Source organism: Hippocampus bargibanti, linkage group LG05 (genome assembly GCF_051943395.1).
Source record: "Hippocampus bargibanti isolate YZ-2025 linkage group LG05, ASM5194339v1, whole genome shotgun sequence".
Taxonomy (NCBI): Eukaryota; Metazoa; Chordata; class Actinopteri; order Syngnathiformes; family Syngnathidae; genus Hippocampus; species Hippocampus bargibanti.
Genome location: NC_142738.1, coordinates 32193444 through 32211238, shown reverse-complemented (window position 1 = coordinate 32211238; position 17795 = coordinate 32193444). Strand labels below are relative to the sequence as shown.

Here is a 17795-nt window from a genome sequence, read left to right as displayed (position 1 = left end):
CGGGACAATTGAATTGGTCTAACAGGCCTCGTTATTGCGAGGACGCCGCACTGCACATCCACGGGCCTTGGACTACAACAAAGTCTCGGGTCACTAAGTAAAAATAAGCAGAAAAGAAGTGGTCACGAGTCAATGTTAACAACTTTCTTTCTTTCTTTTTATCAACACTGTTCATGACAAATATATCGATTGGATTGGATTTGCCTTTATTAGTCTCGCAGTGGAGAAATTGACATTTGACAGCAGCAAAGTGATGAAAGTATCGGTTATATCGATAGTACTGCTTATTACGATACTATTTCTATGAACGCAAGGAGAAAATTTACATGCCGCAGGATCGGATATATCGATAGTCCGGTTATATTGATATTTTTTTCGATATAACGAGACTTTACTGTATATTTTCCTCGCTAATATGTCAATATACAATATATCTTTTTCAATCTACTAGATGAATAATTCTCAACATTTACTGAGCCAACACACATATTTTGAATTTAACAAGTTTCAAGCAAACAAAATTGTGATAAAAAAGGATACCCGTCAAGGAAATACTGTACTTTTGACAATCTAATGTTTACGTTCTGCCATCGTACAATATTGCTGGCATAGATAGATGGACAAAGATACATTATTTGCTTTAACTGGTTGGGAAATACTGCACTTGACTAAATCTATTCATTTAAATCCTTCTCCTTCAAAGCTTTTTTTTCCACTATATTTGTTCAACAAAGTTGAAAATGCAATTAAATCAGTGTTAAATTTGTAGGACTAATGGCCTGAAGAAGTGTGTTTGTGTGTGTGTGGGTGTGCGTGTATGCGTATGTGTGCGTGTGTGTGTGTGTGGGTGCGCATGCCTGTCTCATGATTTCAGGTTGCTGCCAAGGATGGCGGGGATGAAGGAACCGCAGTTCCCAGAGGAAAAACCCTTGCTTCCAGAGCAGAGAGGAACCGATTTGGACATGGTCAGTTCACTTGCTTTAATTTGTTTTATATTATATCTCAGAATCAGAATCGCCGGTATTGCCAAGTATGTAGAACACACAAGGAGTTTGTCTCCGATAGAATTTCAAGTCTAACTCTAAACTCATGATATGTATCTTTTTTTTTTCTATTACCCCACGCAGCATTTTAATCGGGCCCCCTCGTGTGTTTGAACATGGTCAGATAAGCATGGCTTTCATCTGATTTTGCACCCGAGTTCCTCCCATGTTGGGGACCTCGATGGTCCTGATGGAGGTGATTGCTTGACCAACGAAATGTGAACCATGTCGGACGGACACAGTCATGTTCATCCATTTCTGGCTCCATCCAGTTTTGTCCTTGGGTTGCAGCAAGGCACCACGTGTGTTCGCCCACGTGGGTTTAGGTCGGTTTCTGACTGTCTCAACCACTTTGCCCCATGTGGTCTTGAATTGCGATCTGGGTGGTTGTTATCTGCGTTCCAGCAGGTCAAATGATAGGCGAGCCACGTCGACCACAGTTTGCCCATTTTAGGTTCCAATTGCTTTTGGTGAGTCACTTATTGTGACACGTTAAAGGGAAATTAACACTCATTTCACCAAACTAATGTTTAAATCAAGGGTGCTCACACTTTTTCAGCTACTTTTCAAATGACCAAGTCAAAATGATTTACCCATTAGTATGCATTTATTGAGAAATATATTGAGGATTCTTGCAACTTATGTAAATGTATAACCGCATATGTTGCAAAACACAACATCGCGATGTACATTTTTTTGCCATTACCTTTTAGTTCACTCTCTGGTAACTGGCAGACGAGACAAACACACTTTAAAAATGTCAGTGTAAAAAGAGTCCTACTCCCATTCCGTTTGAAAGTGTTCTTTTTTTCTTATGACTTGGTCCAGCTCCCCCAATCATTTTTTTAGCCTATTTTATGTTTAAGAGGCAAAAACTTAACTTTGCAACACCGAGGGGCATTGTTTGAGCACACACAGTGTACCTAATAATGAAATGTCATCTTACTGGTTGTCCAGTGTATCAATCAATTGAAGGATGGCTGATCGTCTCGTCTGATGTCTAGTTTTTTTCCAAAACAATGCAAATTTATTTGTATAGCGTCAGTTCATAACAATGTCACATCACCTTGTCATGCGATCTACCAATAGTACCTTGGAAATCGACTGGTCGATCATGATCCATGTATTGACCACCCCTGGTTTAAATGATATGATGGATGTTGGTAAAATGCATCTATCTATCTATCTATCTATCTATCTATCTATCTATCTATCTATCTATCTATCTATCTATCTATCTATCTATCTATCTATCTATCTATCTATCTCTGCGTTGTGGAACCACACACAATCACCCTTTGACATGGATGAGGGCCCTTTGGCAGGGAAGCAGGGAGGCGAGGTTATTGTCTGAACATAATAAAGTTAGTTATTTTCAATTGTTGAACAAAAGCAAACAATGTAACGCATTTTCAGGTGTATAAGTCTCACCGGGCTATAAGGCGCACCCCAAATGAATGGTGTATTTTCAAACTTTTCCCATATTTCAGGCGCACCGGACTCTATAAGATGCAGATTCTTTACTTACAGACAGTGTATTGTAGGTGTTCAAATACCTGACATGTTTCGGCGTCTACTTCCGCCTTGGTCAGAGTGTCACGGATGTTGTTGTGACGCGCCATTTTCAGCTGGGGTTACACCTACACTGTCACACTGTAAGTAAAGAATCTGCTTTAAATTAGATATCAAGTAGACAGAATGAACTTAGTACAATGATCTATAAGATGCACTTTCAATGAATGACATGATTAAAAAAGGTTTACAAGTATGTATATATATATATATATATATAAGGCACACCGCATGATATAAGGCGAGTCTGGGATTACATTTGATCTATCCCAGCATAGACTGCACACTACTTCTAAAGGATGAAATGTCGTCCTGTCTGCTGACGGTAGTTGCAAGACCTCTTGCGGCTCAATAATTACTTCACATATAAGGTGCACTGGTATATTGGGCGCAGTGTGATTTTTTTTTTTGGAAGAATATTAATTATTTTGGCTGCGCCTTATACACCAGAAAATACGGTACCTTTGACCTGGTAGATAGTAAGTTTAGTCTGAATGTGACGCTCACCATTTTTCCTTCACTGGTTTACATTTTTTTTTTTTTTTTTTTTTTTTTGACGAGGATACACAGACACAAGGGCGATGTATTTGTTTTTTTGAACCCAGACAATGCAACAAATTGACATATTTTTCATCCTTACTGCACATAGGCAAGTGGTTTGCAGGTCATTTCGTGCCGAGTCATTGTTCAACATGCAGTGGAGTGATCCAGAGAGGGTGCACTCCTCCCGCCGCTAACTTTGACCAACCGTACAGCCCGGGCGCCACGGTATCGGCGCGTCTAGGCGGGATTCTGATTGAGAGGCGTTAAGTCATAATGCCGCATATAGTAGCCTCACACCATTGGCTCCTCAGCCAAGCACACGCACCAAGTGTCTGAACATGCGGTTCCTCTCGTACTGAGCAATCTTGCTATAGCGGCAACACATCATTGTTAGAATTGGTGATATACACATGCTAAAAACATCCTGTTGTTTCATTTCTACTTATTCTTATCAATTAGTAAGTCCATATATGTATCTCGTTTAGTTATTTGTATATGTTAATTAGTATACATGGACTCAGCTTGTACTTAGTTACCGTAGAAATCTAGCTGTTATGTTTCAGTCTAATAATGAATATTCATGATTGTATCTAGCAGATGATAGGTCCTTTTCAAAGTGACATCACTCCTGTTGTTTATATATGTCTGAGACGAGTTCTCGCGGGCTCTGTCTCTCTCGCTCTCTTGCCTCTCTGTCCCTTGGCCTAGCTTCTCCCCTGGAGGACATCCTCTAGCTGCCTGATAATAAATATTCCTTTTTTTGTATATCACCTTGCTTCCTGCTGATTTAATATTTCGACTTTATAGTGGACAGCTGAACCAGGAAGAAGAATTTTTTTAACCCAACAATCATCAGTAGGGTAAAACCAACCTGTTTCACGAGGGTCTAATAATTTTGTTTAAAACCCACGCTGATATCTTGTCACGTCAATGAAGAGAGCAATCTTAATTTGGTGCAAAGCAACCAGAAGGACACAATAAATCAGATCATTTTGTACAGGTGGACAGATTTGCTCATGACTTCCTGCTCTTCGAGTAAATCCTCAATCTCATGGACAGCCTTATTGATTCCGTATTTTGTGAATGCCTGACACATTTCTTTGTAAAGTGGAGTAGAAGGCGACAAAAACTACGTTGACACATAACCATTTCGATTGTCAGTGTATTATTCGTCTTTATTTTGTTGAAGCTCTGCTTTCGCAAGCGCTTTTTCTTTGAATTACAAAGAGAAACATTGACTCACTACATGAATTCACGTGCAGTACGATAATATGCAATTCTTTATAAAGAAGGCAAAAGTGAATGTTGTGTTTCACCACACAGCCGGAAAAGGGAGAAGAGGCATCAGGCGGACAGGAGTGCCCTTCGACGCATAAGCCCTTCAACAACCCCCCACCGCACAGTCGCCCTACTCATCGTTGGCATGTCATTGCACGGCATTGGCTTCGCCAGACCCGCCGCCGGACCAGCGGGACTCTTCCGGTAATAACCACAGCAAACAACAACACAAACTAGATATAAAATATTGATTTCAGAAAAACAAAATGCACAATACAGAGTTGATCACTTATTTCTTTCATTCATTCATTTTCCAAGCCGCTTTATCCTCATTCGCGTCGCGCGGGCTGCTGGAGCCAATGCCCAACTGTCTTCGGCCAGTAGATGAGGGACACTCTGAACCAGTTGCCAGCCAATTGCAGGGCCCACAGAAACGAACAAATCTTTGCGCTCAGACTCACGCCTACGGATAATTTGGAGTCTTCAATCAGCCTGCCGTGCATGTTTTGGGAATGTGGGAAGAAACCAGAGGACGCAGAGGCCAGAGTTTTTCTCTTTCAAGGTTCAACTAATGACTCGACACCCAGGGAAGATTGCCCTTTTTGACGGCGGGAGAGGATCTGTGAGGGTAAATGACAGTAGTTGCCCCATCAGAATCAGAATCATCTTTATTGCCAAGTATGTGGAACACACAAGGATTTTATTTCCGGTCGAACACGCTGCACTAGTATCATCAGCCAAAAAAATTGCAAAGAGGCACTATACAATTCCATTTGGGCTACTGTTGAAAGAGTTAATGGCTTGGGGGAAGAAGCTGTTTAAATGTCTTCTGGATTTGGTGCGCATGGATCGGTAGCGCCTGCCTGAGGGGAGTAGCTGGAAAAGGTGGTGGGCAGGGTGCGGAGGGTCCAGTAGGATTTTCCGCGCCCTAGTTTGGATTCTTGCAGTGTGCAAGTCCTCGAGAGTGGGTAGGGCGCTGCCAATGATTTTTTCCGCCGTCCGAACTGTCTGTTGAAGTCGGATTTTGTCCATTTTTGTTGCGGCCCCGAACCAAACGGTGATGGAAGAACACAGGATGGATTCGATGACAGCCGTGTAGAAATGTTGCAGCACCTCCTGTGGCAGGCCATGCTTCTTTAGCAGCCTCAGGAAGTACATTCTCTGTTGGGCCTTTCTCAGGATAGAGTTGGTGTTGACCTCCCACTTCATGTCCTGGGAGACTGTGATTCCCAGGAACTTGAAGGTCTCAACGGTTGACACCAGGCAGTTGGATAGTGTGAGGGGTAGCTGTGGTGATGGATGTTTCCCGAAGTCCACGATCATCTGAACTGTCTTGAGCGTGTTCAGCTCCAGGTTGTGACGGCTGCACCAGAGCTCCAACTGCTCCACTTGTTGTCGGTACGCAGACTCGTCGCCGTCTTTGATGAGACCGATGACTGTGGTGTCGTCTGCGAACTTTATGAATTTGACAGCTGGGTGCGTTGAGGTGCAGTCGTTCGTGTAGAGAGAGAAGAGCAATGGAGAGAGGACACATCCCTGCGGGGCTGCAGTGCTCGTGGTTCGTGTTGTGGATGATATATTTCCCAGTCTGACCTGTTGTGTCCGTCCTGTCAGGAAGCTGAGGACCCACTGGCAGATCGTAGGGGACACTCCAAGCTGGAGAAGTTTGGGGATGAGGAGTTCTGGGATGATGGTATTGAACGCAGAGCTGTAGTACACAAACAGGATCCTTGCATAGGTTCCTGTGTTTAATTGTTGACATATTCAAACAAGAAAAATACTGCTCCTGATATTGGCATAATACAACCCTGTAGTCATCTGATTTTCCTGAATTAAGCATTGAATGACAGATACGTTGAGACCTTTCACTTTGGTCTACATCAAATCAGCAGGTTCCAGAATTCACAGATGACAAAGGTCTGCTTCTTGGTGTTCTACAACACTTCATTCCCAAATTGTTTATTCCCACGTTTTGACCGAGGCTCAACCTCTCCCATCTGTTCACCCCCTTGCTTTGACGTGAGAACTGTGGACGTCAAAAGCCCTCTGCGCAAAAAAGCCCTTTGCTCGCAGGCATTTGAGAGCGCGCTATACACATCCAAACATTGAGACACGCGTGAGTTAAATGAAACTTTAAACATGATACCATTTGGCTCCTAGCCTCCTTCTATATCACTGGGCTGCCCTTTATCACTTCTGTTTGATGCAAATATCGTACAATTTATAAATTCCTATGAAGATAATCTCTGTACTTGTTCTGACTCAAATGAAGGTGATAGTTCATCAGTGATTGTAAGCTGCATATTTGACCAAAAAGGCAGGAATAACCTCTGAACTTCTCATCAGTAAGTCGGAGGGCACCTATAGAGAAAAACAGTCGATCACACCCACACCGCCACTGAGTGGGAAACAATTCCACCCTGCACGCACATAGCTCAGGCGACCACTTCACCATCAATAACTTGACCAGTAACCGCCCATGTTGTGTCACCACAAAGCATACAGTTTGACTTTAACCTTTGGTGCAATTGGTGCTCAAAGGTGCACATTTTGAAAGAGAAAGCACATTGAAAATGTAATCAGCATGATAATAGGGGGAAAAACAGGTGACATCGACCAGTTGGATAGAGATGATGAGGATGAGGATGCAGAATGGACTCCTCAGGACATGCATGACAGTTGAGACAGCACTGACGAGGAAGACAATCAAATTAATGTGTTTCCCCGACAAGGACAAGCTCAGATTTTGAAGTTCGAACAAGAACACAAGAGTCAGTGAATGGCAATGCAAAAAGGAGAGAATACAGATGGAAAAAAAATCCCAATATCATGCTAGAGCTACCGATTTTGTTGCATATGTTGATGAAGGTAAGGAGGACAAATGTGACTGACAAACCGTTTGAAAAACAGATCTGGTGTCTAGAGATGAAATTGTTAGGGTCATTATTAATGTACCAGGAATCAAAAGTAAAGGGGCGGGCAGGGGAGAAGAGCCTTGTCACGTCCGCACGAGGCAAATTAAACAACCTCGTCGTCAGCAGTACAAGGAGATGCAGCGCACGGTTAAAGTAAAGGTGGCAAGGCCAAACAAGAGGCCTATGATGACTTGTATGCTCGGCTGGACAGCAAGGAAAGTGAGACTGATCTTTACAGGCTGGCGAGACAGAGAGACAATGACGGTAAGGACTAGCGACCTCCGTCTGGCCGTTGGACTGAGGGTGGTAACCGGATGACAAGCTCGCTGACGCTCCTATGGGTGGTCCCCGGTCCGACACGATGTCCAACGGAATCCCGTGGAGACGGATGACGTGGTTGACCAGCAGTTGGGCCGTCTCAATGGCGGACGGCAACGTGGTTAACGGGATGAAGTGGGCCAACTTAGTCCACCAGCGTGAAGACGACCGTCTTGCCACGGGAAGGGGGAAGACCCGTGATGAAATCCAGGGAGATGCGGGACCAAGGTCGGGAGGGGACTACCAGCGGCTGGAGAAGTCCCGCCGCGGGATGGTGTGACACCTTCCCACAGGCGCAGGCCGGGCATTCCTTGACGTAGTCAACGACGTCCGTCCGGCGCTCCGGCCACCAGAACCTTGATTACGCCGTCCTCCGGGGTTAGCAAGTTCGCTGTCGCCCCCCATCTGTATGGGCTCGCGGCTCCCCTACTGACGGCGGGCCCGCTCGCTGTTGCCGGGAGATGACGTCTGCAGCCGGATCCCGGTTTTCGCCTCGCCTCCGTAACGTGAGGGGTGCGGCAAGGGATGCTTGCGACTGCTTACCGAGGGAGGGGCGTCAAAGTCGGGATGCTTGTCTCAACCCCTTCTAAGCGTTGAACCAGCATGGACATCGTACCACGGCTCTCCGCGATAGCTTGCGCCAGCTGGCTCCGCCTGATGAGCGAGTGCGGACGTAAACTTGTCTCTATCGGCGGGATCCATAGTGGCCGGCGTTCTCTGTCATGTCAGCACGAGGCAAATTAAATGACCTCGTCGGACAAAAAAAGGAGCTGGATCCAAAGTACACGATGAAGTGAGAACAAAATCGGCCCCAAAATTGAGCCCTGCGGAACACCTCATGACAGAGGGGCAGTACATGACTCAGAGCAACAAAGGCGAACACAAAAGGTTCTGTCAGAAAGATAGGATCTAAACCAGTCAAGAGCACTACCGGTAATGCCCACCAAGTGCTGCTAACGAGACAGTAGAATACTTTGATCCATTGTATCAAATGCTGCAGTCAGATCTAATAAAACCAGACACAAGTTAACTCCAGTGTCATTGGCCAGGAGGATGTCTTTAGAAACCCATAACAGGGCTGACTCTGTGCTATGCATCGTCTTGAAACCTGACTGGAAGACCTCCAAGATGTTATGTTCGTCCAAGAAAGATTTCAACTGCATGTGCACCACTTTTTCAAGCAATTTTGAAATGAAAAGCAGTTTCGAAATAGGCCTAAAATTTGACAGTACATCTTGATCAAGACCAGGTTTCTTGATCATGGGTTGGACAACAGCATGTTAAAACTGTTGAAGGACATTTCCAGAAGAGAGCCTGCTGTTGACAAAGGCGAAGACCGATGTTCCAATACTCGGGAGAAATTCCTTAAATAAATGTGGAGGAGAGAGTCACAGGGTGAGACATCTGGCTTAGACTGGTGAGCCACATCCTTTCAGAGGGTCAAGGATACAGCTTCAAAGGGATTTAATTTAGCACTGCTGAACACGAGACAGTAACATAAGGGTCCAATGTGGTATTGAAGCAAAAGTCCTAGCAGTAGAAACCTGCTCAATGAAAAACTGAACTAATCTGTTGCACATCTCAGGTGAAGGTTCCGAGCAAGTAGACCCAGGGGGTTTGGATACAGAATTGGTGTTTTTAAATAGTATACGTGGGTTGTGACAGTTATCCTGAATAAGGTCCGACAAATATTCTCTTTTAACCTTTTTTATTGTGAATCGTTAGTTAGACCAGTAGTCTTTCCATAATTGAGAAGACACCTGAAATTTGTCTGCTTTACGACACCCCTGTCAAGCTGTGCGAGATTTGTCATTAAACCAAGGCTCAGGTTTAGGTTTTGGGGCCACGGATTTAGAAGGCCCCACTGAATTTGGAACGGCACGGCACGATGAGTTCAACCAAGAGGTGTCACATGAGGGTACACAAAGTTTAAAGGCATTGGAGAACTGGCGAGCAGTGAGAGGATTAAAGATTCGCCATTTGCAGCCAGGGGCGACAGATGTTATTGATAGGACTACATCAAATAAGACTGCCATGTTATCAGAAATCCCCATTTTCATAGACTTCCAATTTTGATACCGCTAGTCCATAAGCAAAGGACCAAGTATAAAATATGTCCTTCTTCGTGTTGGGTGGGTCACATGTTGCACATAATTTAATGACTCTTAGGAAGTCCTTTGCTATTGGTTTTTCTGGGCAGCACACATGGATATTGAAATCTCCCACGAGGAAGATATGATCATATTTGAGCCTGATTTCCGCAAGAAGGGTTGAAAAGCCGTTGAAAAAGTCTTTGTTGTATTTAGGAGGCGAGTAGATGACAGGGCAAAGCGCAGGGATAATCATGCCATGCTTGATTGTGGCCCAAGGACAAATGAAAACCATTAGTTTTGGAAAATTTAGGGTACTCAGTAAACACCAACATACACATTCTTTATACGTGATGATTGACCCGAATTTAGCTTGCATTAACATGTTCCGAACACTGATTTTAAATGGATAAATTTTAATTCCTGGTGAGGATAACATGGCTAAATTATATCCATCAAGTTTTCTTTCTCTCAACTCAGCATACTGGATAATATCGAGAAGAGCGTCTCCTGCTGGTCGCGCATCTGCTCTGTTGTTCGTGTATTTTCTCTCTCTGCAATCTGTTCAACCACTGCCTTGCTTTTTTTCTAGCAGTTCCACGGGCGAGTCTGCCATGTCATTCATATTTGGGGGATTTTAAACCATGGTCATTTTTCATTTGACGTATTTTGAAGCCAAGTTACCCTTCGTTTGCTCCCATTTATGTTAAATGGGATTTTGGCCGCCAAAGAACATCGGCAACACTTACCAATTGTCTCAATTCTTCACTTAAGATGAATGTCCAATGCCGTACATTTAACAACATTTGTGAGGTGGAATACGACCGGCGTTATTAAAGATAATCTTGTTGTTTGACATAATCGTGCGCAGTTTATGATGACCCAATAATCATGATTTTGAAAATGTAAATAATCTCATTTTTTTCTTAAATAAATCAGGATATATCGTGTTGTATAATTTTGGTTTTGAACGGAGACCATGTTCCATCATTCATGAGTGTTTTTCTCTCCTCCTTGTGTCTCTCTCACCAGGAGAACTGTGAGCAGATGATGCCAGTAGGTGATTGGAAGGTATGCTGCTATTGTTGTCTTAACCTTTTCAACTTTTGAGGTCCTACCATCTGTTGAATGTCATGTTTGCCATCCTTCATGTTTCCAATATTAGAATTATTGTTTAATTTATATTATTCTCAACATTTTTAAATGTGGAATCTATTTTAATATGTAATATTTGCACTGCACACTATTGTTTTTAACTGAACCACTATCAAATGAAAGGGTCAAAGAAGAAGCAATTACCCTGGCCTCTGCAGCAATGTTATATTAATCCAAAGAGAGGAAACAAGTGAGAAATGCAGGACAATTAATGATTTTTTTCCAGACTATCGCCTCCATTCAATGAATGTTCTTGTGCAGTCGCTTGACAAGACTCACCACACTTTTTCAATTTAGCCACACACAAACACAATAAAGCCGACTTTGACTTTGATATATGAGAAATTATGAAGACATATCACTCACGCACCCTGTAACTTGATAACATGATAAACTCTCCACTGTAGTAACCCTTGTCCCTCAAAGTATTGCCGGTAATGAATATTGTGTTATATACAGTAATTTATATGTGAAACAAGGTGTGCAACAAAAGTTCCTTAACAGGTTTGACAAATACCAGTATGTATTTCATACATTTATAATTACAAACAATTATAATACAAGTAATGGACTGAGACTGGCAGTTCCGGACCGAGCATTATTATGTGCCGAATCATCTATCCTAGTCACCTGAGCTGGCCCGCTTTATGGGATTTTTTTTTGTACTTCTTTAGCCTTATGCTTGGGCATCAAGTCTCAAAAGTTGGGAACAGGACACTTCGATTGAAAAGAGTTGGCTCTCAGTTTTGATGCCCTGGGCCCCCTCTTTTGCTCTTCTGAATAGACCAATGGCTCGTAACTTGGTTTGATTGAAACCCGGGAGTTTGGTGAGTCGGTCTCAGGGGTTTGACAGTCTCTTCGGACCTGGGACTCTATTGGTTAGGAGATAACTGCTCGATGTCCTCTGATCCTCTGTTTAGTCTTGGTACTTCTAATAATTGGATTGGATTGGATTGGATTTGCCTTTATTAGTCTCACAGTGGAGAAATTTACGTTTCACAGCAGCAAAGTGATGAATGTCTGGTCAGCAGACCTCAAGTGCTGGGAAGGGGTGTAGGGGCGGATGAGATTGGAGAGTTAAGGGGGTGCTGGGTCATTTAAAGATTTGAAAAAAAATAATGGGATCTTAAGGAACACTCTACATTTTTTAGGCAGCCAGTTAAAAGATGTCAGAGTGGGAGTTGTGTGCTTCACCCTACGAGTATCACCAGTCAAGAGGTGAGCAGCAGCATTCGGGACCAGCTGGAAACTTTATGGAGGATTGGCTGGCTCCGAAGTAAAGTACATTACAGTAAATTCATCCAGGATGTGACAAGTCAGCTTTATTGTCAAATATGCTAATATGCATGACATACAGAACAGATGAAATGACTGTCCTCTCGGACCCAGCATGCGAGGCACTTATAATGACTTTAACAAACATAATAAACATGAAAACGGCAATTTTCCGGGAGAGGGGAGCCGCTGCGTTTTCACGCGCCGCCATCTTGGGAAAAACAAAGAAAACAAAAATAACAAATAATATGACAACACAACGACGCAGAGTCATTCATTCTTCAGGACTTGCTGTACCCTCTTTATGATGACATGAAGCAGTTCTAGATGAAAGAGGAGAGGATCAAAGCATCCATTTCAGCAGTGGATCAGGGACGTCATGGTGGAATTTGCACGTCTACTACAAGCTAAATGTTGAAAGCAAACACGAAGCTGTAGCATCCATTGACGAAAAGACAATTCCAAGCCGCGACAATTCCACACGTGCATCGGCGCTCTGCGCTGATGCTCCTTTCTTCTTATCGCGGGCTCCTCAAGCCATGCATCCATCCAACCGCAGACTGACCAACAGCACCGACCTTTCCGCTGAACAAAGCAGGGCTGTGAAGATGCTGCCCATTACAGGCGCAAAAAAAGGCACAATGGCCCCTTTGGTGTCCAGCGATGACAGTCGAATGGCACCGAACATTCCTCCATTCAAAAAGAGTACTGGCATATTCATGCTGCCGAAAAGGCGCAACCCCTCAGCACAGTCTTCTCCTTGATGATTGTCGTGACCAAAAATGCTGAAAAACAATCCATAACCGTTCCACACGACGCACAACAACATAAAGTGACAAAAGAAAACACAATAACATGACAAAAACAACAAAAAAGCAAGGCTCATGAGAGCACTTGCTGACGGCTGCCTACTCAGGCGCCATCTTCATGAGAAATTAGGTTTAATGTAGCCACAAGAGGGCACAAGCCAGTGTCTTATTGTGCCGGTCCCAAGCCCGGATAAATACAGAGGGTTGTGTCAGGAAGGGCATCAGACGTAAAACATTTTGCCAAAACAAATATGCAAATCAAACCTCTGAATCCCATACCGGATCGGTCGAGGCCCGGGTAAACAACGGTCGCCATTGGTACTGTTGACCACCGAGTGGAAGAGAAGTAGATAAGGAGACTTGGTGGTGGAATGGGGAGGTGCAGGAGTGTATACAGAGAGAAAGAGGTTAGCAAAGAAGAAGTGGGACACTGAGAGGACGGACGAGAGTAGACAGCAGTGCAAGGAGATGCAGCACACGGTTAAAGTAAAGTTGGCAAAGGCCAAACAAGAGGCCTATGATGACTTGTATGCTCGGCTGGACAGCAAGGAAGGTGAGACTGATCTTTACAGGCTGGCGAGACAGAGAGACAAAGATGGGAAGGACCTGCAACAGGTTCGGGTGATTAAGGGTAGAGATGGCAATGTATTAACAGGTGCCAGTAGTGTGATGGCAAGATGGAAAGAGTACTTTGAAGAATTGATGAATGAGGAAAATGAGAAGGAACAAAGAGTAGAAGACGTGACTGTTGTGGACCAAGACGTAGCAAGCATTAGCAAGGATGAAGTGAGGAGGGCGCTGAAGAGGATGAAGGGGGGAAAGGCACTCGGGCCTGATGATTTACCAATCGAGGTATGGAAGTGTCTTGGAGAGGTGGCGATGGTGTTCCTGACTGGGTTATTCAACAAGATCTTAGATGGTGAACAGATGCCTGAAGAATGGAGACGAAGTGTACTCGTGCCCATTTTTAAGAACAAAGGAGATGTGCAGAGTTGTACTAATTACAGAGGAATAAAGTTGATGAGCCATACAATGAAACTCTGGGAAAGAGTAGTTGAAGCTAGACGAAGAGCAGAAGTGAACATTTGTGAGCAACAGTATGGCTTCATGCAAAAAAAAAGTACGGCAGATGCAGTGTTTGCTTTAAGAATGCTGATAGAGAAGTACAGAGAAAGTCAGAAGGAATTGCATTGTGGCTTTTTAGATCTGGAGAAAGCGTATGACAGGGTGCCCAGAGAAGAACTGTGGCATTGCATGAGGAAGTCTGGAGTGACCGAAAAGTATGTCAGAGCGGTGCAAGACATGTATCATGACTGTAAGACAGTTGTGAGGAGTGCTGTCGGTGTGACGGAGGAATTCAAGGTGGAGGTGGGACTCCACACGGGGTCAGCTCTGAGCCCCTTCTTGTTTGCTATGGTGATGGACAGGCTGACAGACGAGATTAGACAAGAATCTCCTCGGACCGTGATGTTTGCAGATGACATTGTGATCTGTAGCGAGAACGGGGAGCAGGTGGCGGAGAAACTAGAGATCAGAATCAGAATCAGAATCATCTTTATTGCCAACTATGTAGAACACACAAGGAATTTGTTTCCGGTCGAACACGCTGCACTAGTATCATCAGCAAAAAAATTGCAAAGAGGCACTATACAATTCCTTTTGGGCTACTGTTCAAAGAGTTAATGGCTTGGGGGAAGAAGCTGTTTAAATGTCTGCTGGATTTGGTGCGCATGGATCGGTAGCGCCTGCCTGAGGGGAGTAGCTGGAAAAGGTGGTGGGCAGGGTGCGTAGGGTCCAGTATGATTTTCCGCACCCTAGTTTGGAGTCTTGCAGTGTGCAAGTCCTCGAGAGTGGGTAGGGCGGTGCCAATGATTTTTTCCGCCGTCCGAACTGTCAGTTGAAGTCGGATTTTGTCCATTTTTGTCCACTGGCTTGTGCCCCGAACCAAACAGTGATGGAAGAACACAGGATGGATTCGATGACAGCCGTGTAGAAATATTGCAGCACCTCCTGTGGCAGGCCATGCTTCTTTAGCAGCCTCAGGAAGTACATTCTCTGTTGGGCCTTTTTTAGGATAGAGTTGGTGTTGACCTCCCACTTCATGTCCTGGGAGACTGTGATTCCCAGGAACTTGAAGGTCTCAACGGTGAGACCAATGACCGTGGTGTCGTCTGCGAACTTTATGAATTTGACAGCTGGGTGCGTTGAGGTGCAGCCGTTCGGGTAGAGAGAGAAGAGCAATGGAGAGAGGACGCATCCCTGCGGGGCTCCAGTGCTCGTGGTTCGTGTTGAGGATGATATTTTCCCCAGTCTGACCTGTTGTGTCCGTCCTGTCAGGAAGCTGAGGACCCACTGGCAGATCGTAGGGGACACTCCAAGCTGGAGAAGTTTGGGGATGAGGAGTTCTGGGATGATGGTATTGAACGCATAGCTGTAGTCCACAAACAGGATCCTTGCGTAGGTTCCTGTGTTGTCGAGGTGGTCGATGATGCGGTGCAGTCCGATGTTGACTGCATCCTCCACAGACCTGTTTGCCCGGTTGCTCCTTGTCGCGGTCGGCTCTGAGGAGACGGAAGCCGGGTAGGTGTAGCGCGGAATCCGGGTGGTGGTCACTGAGCCAGGTCTCAGTGAAGCACAGCGCAGTTGAAGTTGTCTGACGTTTCGCTTCTTATCCAAGAGGCTTTGTCAGTAAACTAAAATTTGCTGGTAGTTTTGGCCCTATACTGTATATATCTATCCTTACTTTCCAGACGTGGCGGAGCCAGACTCTGCTATGATAGGTCCCTGCTCTCCGTTTGAGGGGAGCAAAGGACTATTCCCTGAGGCTACACTTATTACCTCTATTGTCCTGACTGATTAATTCTATTGTCCTGCCTGATTATGGAGTCTACGACTTGACTGATTGCCCCATTTGCCCTGGTATCACCTCATCAGCATAACTAAGCCTATTTGGTCTCAGAAGTCTGTTGGACGAACGATCCAAATTTAACCTCATCCCACCATTACGGTTAAGGGAAGGATTTTGCTGTTTTATGAAAATAGCTTCTTTTACTCCCCTTTCAAACCATATATTTTGTTTTGCTAAGATTTTAACGTCACTGTCGTCAAATGAGTGGTTGCTAGCTTTTAGGTGCATATGTACTGCCGATATAGGCCCACTAGTATTATCCCTGCGATGTTGATAGTCTTTTTTTGAGAATTTGTTTAGTCCGCCCAATCGATGAGAAGGTTTCTTCAGCCGTCATCTGTACAAAAGTGAAGGTTTCGGACGTTTCGCCTCCTATCCAAGAGGCTTCGTCAGCGAACTAAAGTCTGACTGGTCTTATCGGCCCCATTTATATATCCCTAATGTCCAGACATGGTGGCGCCGGACACAGCTATGATAGGTCCCTACTCTCAGGTTGGGGGGGCAGAGGACCCCTCCCTGTGGCCCCACTGATTGTTCCTACATTCCTGACTAACGACTGGCCTATTACCCCCACTCCCCCCTGTATCACCTCATCAGCATCACGACCCTCATCAGCATTGCGAAAGTTGCCTAACCTGTTTTGCCTAAGCAGGCTATTGTATGAACGATCCAAATTGAACCTCACCCCACCAGACCGGTTTAATGAAGGATTTTGTTGTTTTATAAGAATCGCTTCTTTTACCCCCCTTTCAAACCATCTATGTTCTTTCGCTAAGATTTTAACCTCATTGTCGTCAAATGAGTGGTTGCTAGCTTTTAGGTGCATATGTACTGCCGATTGAGGTCCACTTGTATTATCCCTGCGATGTTGATAAAGTCTTTTTTTGAGAATTTGTTGAGTCTCCCCAATGTACTGCTCTTTACAATTTTCATTCTTACAATGTATGGAATAAACTACATTACTTTGTTTTTCATTTGGTAGCCTATCTTTTGGATGCACTAATTTTTGCCTTAACGTGTTTATCGGTTTGAAATAAGTAGGAATTTTATGTTGCCAAAGGACTCTTTGTAATTTTTCAGAAACTCCTGCAATGTACGGTACTGCTACTCTTCTCCTTTTTGTATCTTGAGAATTATTGGTTTCATTCCCTATTCTTTCTTTCTGACATTTGTTGAATGGCCACTGAGGGTACCCACAGTTAGTGAGTGCTCTCCTGATATGTTTAGACTCCTTTTCTCTACCTTCAGTGCTAGTTGGTATTAGTTTAGCCCTATGCTGGAGGGTTCTGATAACTCCTAGTTTATGTTGTAAAGGGTGGTTAGAGTCAAAAAGTAAGTATTGGTCAGTGTGCGTAGCCTTCCTAAAGACTTCTGTTTTTAGCGCTCTGACCTCTTTTATAATTACTTTACAATCCAAGAAGGCTCGTTGGTTCTCTTGAATGTCCTCACGAGTAAATTTAATGTTGAAGTCTACAGATTTGAGGTGATCTGTGAAGGATTGAATTTCTTGTTTCTTAATTATGACAAAAGTATCGTCCACATATCTAAACCAGTGTCTAGGTTTTGTCCCTGGGAAGGATGTGAGGGCCTGTTTCTCCATCTCTTCCATGTAAAGATTAGCCACTGTGGGTGAAACTGGTGAGCCCATAGCACAACCATGAATTTGTTGATAAAATTTTTCCCGAAATTGAAAATACGTAGTATTAAGGCAGATTTCTAATAATTGGCAGATGTGATCCGGTTTAAGTTTGGTTCTTTCATGCAGAGAAACATCCTCCAGCAGCCTCGTCCTCACCACTGAGACTGCTGCTGGGGTTGGGACAGATGTAAAGAGAGAAGTCTCATCGTATGATGCCAAAGTTTCCTCAGGTTCCAATATGAGGTCTTTG

At 44.2% G+C, this 17795-nt stretch overlaps 1 protein-coding gene across 2 annotated transcripts in view; it reads left to right on the top strand.

The window, feature by feature from the left end:
• Positions 1–855: 855 nt before the first annotated feature.
• Positions 856–17795, top strand: part of ndrg4 (NDRG family member 4) — a 42405-nt gene continuing 25465 nt past the window's right edge. For both annotated transcript variants that reach the window (XM_088995770.1, XM_088995769.1), the window contains exons 1-3: positions 856–965; positions 4482–4640; positions 10792–10830. In XM_088995770.1, the coding sequence (XP_088851896.1) occupies positions 888–965; positions 4482–4640; positions 10792–10830 (276 nt within the window). In that variant the 5' untranslated portion in view covers positions 856–887. The remainder of the gene's footprint in view (positions 966–4481; positions 4641–10791; positions 10831–17795) is intronic.